The following is a 9,437-nucleotide window of genomic DNA, read 5'->3' as shown; positions in this document are numbered from 1 at the left end:
TCTTTAAACCTAGCTCAAAAATGAACTGCAATTCCCTCACACCATAGCGTCAAACCCTTGCTGCTGATTGGTTGCAGCTCACTCAAACCTTATTATACAAGTCCGTTTTTGGTTTTGTGATCCTGTCAATCAATCTCAGCAAATCTGAACCAATCAGCTCCGGAGTTCAGCTCATGTGGGCGGGGCTACTGCTTCCTTTACACACATCACGCCTGTTTGCTGCTCGTTGCTAACAACCTGCTGCCTGCAACTTCGCCTGTCCACCATCCACTCATGCATTAACGGTTTCCAGGTGTTTTTGAGATGTGTGTGAGGATGAAGCCGTGTCGACTCTGAGTGCAGGTTCAGCTCCGTGCTGCTGCATGGTGCTCCGCGTCTCTCTGCAGGCTTTCTGACTATTGGGGTTGCAGTCTGGCCTCCAGCCGCGGCTGCGATTTAACTTCATTTCTCAGCGTCGGCCTCTTCTCAAATCATGTTTATTTTATAAAGATGGCGGCGAGGGGCACACTGTAAACTAAATGACTGTCAGAAACATCGCCTCCATTTGTAATATGGTGAGTACCTTGCTGGTTATGTGTGTTGCTATCGATTTTGCCTGCAGCCACTGTGTTGAACCTGGTGTGTAATGATGTCCCGTCCCCCACCCCCCCTTGCAGTCAGACACACTGTGCAGGGGGAAGATGCACATGCATGTAAGAGATACTACGATTCACAGTTGTATCAGGTCTCGGTGCTCAGACGGGGCCTGCATCCCAAACATTCATATTAATGTTGAAGACCTTTACACACTGCTGCTTCGTTGTTTTGCGTCCTGCTGAGACACAATTCACATTTGCATAGCTGTCACCGATGATTGACAGGTGAATGAGGCAGCGCTCTGCCTTTGACAGCTTGTTGTCATTGCATAATGTGTTGCGGCTGCAGAGAGCTTCTGACATCCAGTATACTTAAGGGATACTAATGTCAGGAGCCTGCAGTGCTGATCTGCATTAATGGCCCGCACTACAAAGAGTTATTACCCAGCATCCCAAGCAGAACAGGTTTTATATATTTGGTTTTATTGTGAGTTTAACAGACACATTGGTCCAAGATAGGCCTCCTGACGAAGTGTTTCAGCACTGCTAAACACAAGTGAATTTTGAATGAACTGAGCTTTTGTGGACATTTGGCGTATTAACAGTTAATATAAGTGGTACTGTAAGTGAAAGGATGCAGCTTGTGTCCCCTGCACTACAGCCATTGTCTTGTTGTACAATAAGTTAGCTTCTCCTGTTTGCGGTAGGGTTGAGGGATATGCTTAAGATCATATGAATAATCTTCTAGTTAGGAGGACTGTAACTTTGTTATTATCAATTGATCTGTGTTTTATTTTATGATTTAATCAAATAATTGTGTTGTTTACAAAATAACACACTTGTTATAGTTTCCCACATCTCAAGATGATGTATAATTTGGTTTTCTACCATTTATGACAAAGAAAATAATCCAATCTTGGTTTTTTTCACTGTTCTTATTGAAAATGCTCGTTAGTATCCAAGAGACCAACAACACCTCTTTAATTTGTTTTTGACCCAAACAACAGTCCCGAACTCATAAATATTTAGTTTGCCATCATAGACAACTGAAAAGAAAAAGCACACATTTAAAACTGATAAGTGGTTGCATCTCTAGCTATATTTCTAATATTGAAATATTGAATATCGAAATTCCATACGAAATGACTTATTTGAATGAACTGTGTTCCACAAAAACTTCTTCTATGTGTATACAAAACCTTCAATAACTATTTTTGGATATGCCATTACATTGTTTAATATCACAATATTAATATAACTCACTCAATAAACTCATATTACTGTCTAACTGGTTCTGCTTTTATTGCAGCTTTTAGTATACTGCTAAAGTATAAAATATTGCTTATTGAATAAAATATGTACTTGCCCAACATTCATTTATTTAATTATTTTTGGAATAAAAGGCACCAATACAAAATAATCATAGTTATATTTTAAATATAAAAGGGCAGTTTTTCTGCTTTTATCGAACTCAAAAGACCTCAAAGAGTACAAACTAAATTATTCCATTATCATGTATTACTTTTGAGTATTTGCAATGTGTTGCCCAAAGACTCTCGGACATTTAAATGCACAAAATAAAATGAATCAATTTTATACAAAAGGTGAGGCTGAATACGTGTCCAACTTTACACAGTAATAAGTGACGGTGAGTATTATTATACAAAGCAAGTGACGACAGTGTGTGGGTGTCTTGGTTCTTCACAGGGTCTTCTGCTAAAGTATTTTTTTCCTTTTAATAAATTATACCAATGCCTTCTGTTAATCATGAAGGGCTAACATTTCAAAATGTGGGATCAGGAGTTATTAGGAGTTTGTTTTGAATCAATTTTAACAGACCTTTGTGCTGCATTACCAATATTTCTCTCCAGATATGTAATATAAAGGTCATGTTGTTTGCATTATAAAAGTTCCCACACAGAATGAGTCGGTTTGTATGGGTACAGTACATGGGCTTGTTTTCAGACTGGAAATGGTAAATCAGACAAAGAGGTATTCACTGTCTGCTTTGACAGAGAGAAATGAAAGTCATTGAAAGTCAAAGCCGTCCCCAAACTAAATTGTCTCTTCTGTGTTCTCAAAACAAAGCTGTGGTTCATTTAGAAAAGCTTTGAGCTCTGACAAGTGAAAAGGCTCCAACTAGAGATAAGTGGTGAGCCTCCGCAATCAGGGGGCGAATACTCCTGAATTTTGACATGGGTCTACCTATTTAGGCCATATCCTTTTTCTACTGTGACAGGAAGGTTTTGGGGGTGAGGAGAAAAAGGCTTTGAGATGAGCTACAAAATTATTAAAGAAACTGATACAGTGACATTTGGCTGAGAGGATCATTTTTTATCAATTATTCTGCATGCAAAAGAGGCCTCTATTATTTTTTAACCTCTTAGCTTTTAAACCCTCCATAACCAGTTGGTGCTTGTCTACTTACTCACTACTCACTACATTTACATATTCATTTGGCTGTCTGTACATGGACTAAATTAAACAAATCAGGCTTTCATTCTGGCCTCGTAACTTTCCATATTAAATGAATGATAAAAGAGATGATGGTGTTGGAAGTACGAATAACAAAAACACCTTTATGTTTTCCTGTCTCATGTTTTGTCTTTCAGGGCACCAATGCCTCTGCTCTGGAGAAAGACATCGGCCCGGAGCAGTTCCCAATCAACGAACACTACTTCGGATTGGTCAATGTGAGTATCACTAAAGCCTCTCATACATTAACAAAGGGCTTTGCCAAAAAACACTGGTGTCCTTTTTCAAAACAAACTGCCACGGGATTTACGTGAATCATGTCCTCTACTGGATAGGGAGCAGTGAAGGAGAGAGTGTTGTTTATGAGCCTGTTGCCCAACATCGGGATGTTCTGTATCTGTAATATCACATTCATGTAAACACCCAATTGTTTCAACACCCTACATAGATATATCTGCCAAGTTGGTAAAAACATTTGACCTATTCTGTAATTTTCCACCAGGTAATTCAAACAATAATCTAAAATAAAAATAGAGAGAAAAAATCTGTTGGTCCTCATCTTTGAGTGTGTCTGCTCTTTCCTTCCTACAGTTTGGAAACACATGTTACTGTAACTCAGTGCTACAGGCTCTCTACTTCTGCCGACCTTTTCGGGAGAACGTGCTGGCTTACAAAGCCCAGCAGAAGAAGAAGGAGAACCTGCTCACATGTCTGGCTGACCTCTTCCACTCGATTGCCACGCAGAAGAAGAAAGTGGGCGTCATCCCGCCCAAGAAGTTCATCTCCCGCCTACGGAAAGAGAACGGTGAGAGCCCAGATGATGTAAAGGAAATCATATAGGGACTGAAAACCTAAAAAGTGGATTGATATTTTTTACTATGCCTTTTGTCGACACCATCTTCACACAGATGGAAGCAATGAGTAGTGATTCAATTTATACATTTAAAGAAGGTGCACACAAAGCTATTCTTTGATATGCAATATAGCAAAAAGTAAATCATTAAAATTCACATGCAGGATGAAAGGGTTTTACAGTCAAACAGGTACATTAGAAAAATGATGACATTTTAGTATTACATTATTAGAATAAGCCATACAATCTAATTGTATATGTTAGGTAGGAATTTCAAAGTTAATCACTTGATTTAACACAAAATAACTGCAATGGACATTTTAAGTGCATATTTTTTAATGGAAAAGGCAGGAAGAACACAGGTGAAACTATTAACATCACCATTTCTGAGTTTCCACTACACATGTAATAGATATTACCAACACAATTTCAGGATCAGAGGAAAGTCTGCACTCTTGTATGCATGTTCATAACCAAACACAGGGGAGGTTAGTGGTTTTGCATTGTATGTCGATAGCAGTGCTGGCTTTGGTGTATTCTGAATATTCGAGGTGAGGGCATGTGCGTGTTGGAGGCAAGGTCATTTAGAGAGTGGCGCTGACAGAGAGGCTGACTGTTCTCTGCTGTCTATATTGAGGAAGCTCTTTATGTGAATGAACAATGAAGTCTCTGTTAGGACCCAGCTTCGGTCAGCTGCCTCCTCTCTCTCTCACTGACTCCAACTCCCCACTTCTCAGCTTTCCCATTTCCCATTCAGATCTGTCAAAACAGAAGTGTGTGTGGATGTTGGATTATTACTGTAAAAAATGAATAATAGCTGTTTTTTATTAATAACTATTTAACATTTTGTATGAAAATAATTTGCTTAAAACTCAATGAATTAAATTATTCTTAGTTGCATCCCTACATGAACATAAACATTGGATTCAGCATGGGCAGATAATCAATATTAAATTAAAGGAGACATGATCAATGGCCGAAAAAACCTTCCTGGGACATCCCCATAATTTTTTCTATGAATTATCACCATACATTTTTATCTCCCTGCAGATCTGTTCGACAACTACATGCAACAGGATGCCCACGAATTCCTGAACTACCTGCTGAACACGGTGGCCGACATCCTGCAAGAGGAGAAGAAGCAAGAAAAACAGAACGGGCGCCTCAAGAACAACGGCACCCCCGTCAGCACGGAGACAGAGAACGAGAACAAGACAGAGCCCACGTGGGTTCACGATATCTTCCAGGGCACGCTGACCAATGAGACGCGCTGCCTCAACTGTGAAACGGTGTGTGGCTCTGCTCTGTTTGTCCATTGAGTTCTTTTGGAGGGCGGTAGCATATTTAATATTGTCCCTGTGTCACACTGAATTAAGGATCTCTCCTGAATAAGTCTGGAACAGAGATTAGCCTTTTTTTGTATAAAAATGATGGAGTCATCGCACCCGGTGGGCTCCGGCCACATGCTTTACGTCAGGGCTAGCGTAGGCTTTGTCCTCACGGTTTTATGGGCAAAGAGTGGGACGGGTTGCCCTGAACAACCCCAGCAAACACCAAGGCACTGCAGTGCTCTGAGACAAAAGCTACCAAGTACAATCAGCATTTCAAAGACTGTGAGTGTGTATTTGCGTGGGCGGTTGGGTGATGTGTCAGCAGACCTCAGGCTTATCCTTACTGATCCTGTCAAAAAGGGTGACAGTTCAGTTACCTCAGTGTCTCTCTCTCTTTGACAGGTGAGCAGCAAAGATGAAGATTTTCTGGATCTCTCCGTGGATGTGGAGCAAAACACATCCATAACACACTGTCTCAGGTAGTGTTGATTTATTATACATTTAGTCACAGTTAAACGGGCTGACAGTAGATCACATTCCCTTCGGTCTGAATAAGATTTAATAACCAAGCCTCCTGTGGCATGCTTTCCCCCAGGGACTTCAGTAACACAGAGACTTTGTGCAGTGAATACAAATACTACTGTGAGGCGTGCTGCAGCAAGCAGGAAGCACAGAAGCGGTCAGTAAAGCGCTGAGCTCAATACCACTGTGGTGTGTGATGGTAGACGTCTCTAAACATGTATGTTTCTCTGCAGGATGCGGGTGAAGAAGCTTCCTATGATCCTGGCCCTGCACCTGAAGAGGTTTAAATACATGGAGCAGCTGCACCGCTACACCAAGCTGTCCTATCGAGTAGTTTTCCCCCTAGAGCTTCGTCTGTTCAACACGTCGGGGGATGCGGTTAACCTGGACCGCATGTACGATCTAGTGGCTGTGGTGGTTCACTGTGGCAGGTACAGTATGGTGATGGTACTCCTTTAGTTATATACAATGTTTTTATTCAATAGAATTATAAGGGACACACATCCTCCTTCCATTAGGCGTAATCGTACACGGCCATTTGTGAAGCAAAGTCCCATTTTTAAACATGAGCTAAAGTTAAATATATATTCTGCTTTCCAAAATAAGGTCAATTATAAAAAAACAATGGTGCTTCGAGGTAACATATATTTACTTGAAATCCAGATAAAACAACATTGAATATTTGTGTGAAATATGTGAAGCCAGATGAATTTTAATGTAAGAGTTTTGAGATTGCACCGTGTGTACACATCAGAGAGTCTCTGTTTGTCTTTGTTTCCTCAGTGGTCCAAACAGAGGTCATTACATCACCATAGTGAAGAGTCATGGCTTCTGGCTGCTGTTTGACGATGACATTGTGGAGGTGCGTCACTCTCAGGCTCAGCATGTTATGTTCTGCTGCAATGATCCTTGACTCATCTGTTTGTTCATTTGCTATTGTTCTTTATTATCACTTACCAGCATCTTATTTGTTTTGTGCAGAAAATTGATGCCCAGGCCATTGAGGAGTTTTACGGGCTTACCTCAGACATCTCCAAGAACTCAGAGTCGGGATATATTCTCTTCTACCAGTCCAGAGAGTGACTGGAGCTGCATCAGTGACACAGGAGAGACTAAATAGGATTTTTTAACCTTCAGCCTAACAGACTCAGACTCCCACCGTCTCCAACCCATCCTGCTCCCATTCTCCAAGTCTGACCTCTCTGATGTACGTGCCAGTCCTCTGTCCCAACCCCATCCTCTGGGTTTTATTTCGCTTCATCCTTCTCTCTGTAATTTGCTTCTTCCCTTTTAGTCACCTGCATCTGGACTGCACTTTAAAACCAAAGCAAAAATGCTTATCAGCACGACGGAAACAAAAAGGAGTCTACGTCCACATTGAGCTCCAGACGCTCCGTGAAGACCTGTAGAAGTAATTCTCCATCAGGAACATGATGGGGTGAAGGGTCCGGCTGCCAGAAATTGTGCTATATCACTTTTATGTATATAAGGTCTTCATCCATGATGCATCTCCCCCACACTGTCAATTCCTTTCATTTGGGCTACTTTTCCCATCACTGTCTAGTCCTTTGGTTAGGTTTATGTCCATGGTTGATGCATGTAAAGCGAATGAAGTTGGAAACAAACACTGTATAATGCTCATGGAGAGGTTTCATGCATTATTAATGGCTTTGAAGCAATATCTCAGCATTAATTAGATACAACTCAAAAGCTTTAAACTACCTAAACTTCAGCTGTAAATGCTGATAATGAAGAGGTCCCCTATAGAATCACTTTGTGAGCTTTTGCCTGCTGTTACAACTTTACAATTAACCTGAAATCCAACTGAGCCAAATGCTCCTACACTACACAAGAAAGGAAATATGTTTCTCTGTCAGACTGGTCCACATTGAAATCAGCTGAATCTATACTTTTTTATTCTGGACAAAAACTAATATTTATTCTACTTGTACGTATTTATTACTGTTATTTGTAATGCAGAAAGGTAGTTAATGAAGGTATCTGTGTAATATTGCTCCTCTGAGAGCTTTTTATGTTAAGACCCTTACTCTAAACTCTCAACATGAAGGACATGGTGTATGTAATACACAACTTTTATTGGACAGCACCAAAAACGATTTGGTTTTATCAGCTAAATTTGGTAATGTGCATGTTAAATGAAAATACATGACATCCCAGATCTGCCCAATCTTTTGATTGACAGGAAATATTCAAAACAGTGCAATAAGAGGTGAGGTTACCCAATGTGGAAGTTCCCAGTGAAACTAATATTAATAAAATGTAAATGTTAGAAGTAGATGTGTTTCTTAGCTGCTGATTATTTTCCCAGTGCTGTGTGTTTGTGTACTTTTGATATCAAACTAAATTCCCCCTTCACCACGTGAAATGCACACTACCAGCAGGGATGTTCTTTCATCCCTTTGTTTTTGTATTAACATCCAGAAATTTCTTCTTTTCTTTTTTTCATTCACATTTTGAACTACAGCTTCTTAGTTCTCTCTTGATTTGTCTCTTGACTTTATTGCCGTTGTGTCTGTCATATGTAGCACATTTTAATGCTAAACTACATAGAATTCAAATTCAATAGTGTTGATTCATGATATATCCCTTGTATTGTCAATGTGTTTTTTTTTCTGTGGCCCAGGGTTTATGGCCATACCCTGTAGTGACATCAAACAACTTGTTCTCATATGAATCACATTCCTATTTGCTGCACATCAGCAGAATTACTATTTCTAATGCATCTCCTTTTTAAATTAGAGTTAGGAAAGGATTGATTTGCTAGCTTAGTGTCTGTCCTTTCAGGAGAGGCAAGACTGGGTGTTGAATGCGCTTGTTTCTGCTGTCTCTTCCATTTAGTCTGTTATTCGGTGATATCACAAACACGTGCCAAACTAGAGTCGATACCGACTTTGCAGTCTTTGACAAAGCATTATTTTCTTTTTAAAGATACAACTGTACATATATATTATGTAGAAAAGACTACTGCATATAGGAAAATATTTTTTTAAAGTGAAGGTCTTAAAATGTAAAGACACTCAAGATTTAAGCTTGACACTGGCCATCATTGAAACTCCTTTAGAAAATACTGTGCTATTTTACAATCACTCAATTGCATAATCATATTTATGAAGAAGTCACCTTTCTTATTATTTATTTTTCTAGGTTGAACTGAGCCCAGATTGGAAATGGTAGCAGGTATAGTCTTGACACATTTTAGACCCAGGTGAGAGGAAAGAGACTCGCTGATCTTCCATTAACACTTATGCACTCGCCCTCATTGAGATGCTCAGTCACAGCACTTGGTCTGATATATTTTATTGTGGTACTGTTCTGCCTTGGAGAGCTCTGGTGCAGAGAGTCCTGCATCAAGTGGGATTTTATTGAGCTTATGGGAAGGGAAAGAGGATATGAATTGGTGTCTCCATTTGGTTGTAAACTGAAAGTGCACTTTATTAGTGATGAGCTACAATGCTTTAACATGAAAAACCACATTTTAACACACTAGTTTTGAGTTTTTTCTTCTATTCAATAAAATAACTCAAATGACTTGGAGTGTTTTTATTTACCTGCTGCTTCCTGTTATTTACTAGTCTGGGAATATGAGTCGTTAATACAACAGTTTCAGACACAATGGTTCAATTCATTTAGCCTACTGATGGCAATATCTTTTGCTACAGT

At 39.7% G+C, this 9,437-nt stretch overlaps 1 protein-coding gene across 2 annotated transcripts; it reads left to right on the top strand.

Moving 5' to 3' along the window:
* The first annotated feature begins 225 nt into the window (after nt 1–225).
* usp46 (ubiquitin specific peptidase 46) lies at nt 226–9,305 on the top strand. Of its 2 annotated transcripts, XR_010166493.1 has the most exons (10): nt 226–554; nt 3,188–3,268; nt 3,642–3,855; nt 4,954–5,192; nt 5,637–5,713; nt 5,830–5,913; nt 5,990–6,187; nt 6,540–6,618; nt 6,738–6,963; nt 7,051–9,305. XR_010166493.1 is itself a non-coding variant. In XM_063892067.1 (9 exons), exons 1-9 carry the CDS (start codon nt 519–521, stop codon nt 6,837–6,839), a joined length of 1,110 nt encoding a protein of 369 aa, XP_063748137.1. In that variant the 5' UTR covers nt 226–518; the 3' UTR covers nt 6,840–9,305. The 2 variants fall into 2 exon arrangements, 1 of the variants encoding a protein (XP_063748137.1); XM_063892067.1 differs by having other exon boundaries at nt 6,738–9,305.
* Nucleotides 9,306–9,437: the final 132 nt, after the last annotated feature.

This window comes from Eleginops maclovinus, chromosome 9 (genome assembly GCF_036324505.1).
Source record: "Eleginops maclovinus isolate JMC-PN-2008 ecotype Puerto Natales chromosome 9, JC_Emac_rtc_rv5, whole genome shotgun sequence".
NCBI classification, from domain to species: domain Eukaryota; kingdom Metazoa; phylum Chordata; class Actinopteri; order Perciformes; family Eleginopidae; genus Eleginops; species Eleginops maclovinus.
Note: the sequence above shows the minus strand (reverse complement) of the source record. Positions and strands in the feature narration are given on the sequence as shown.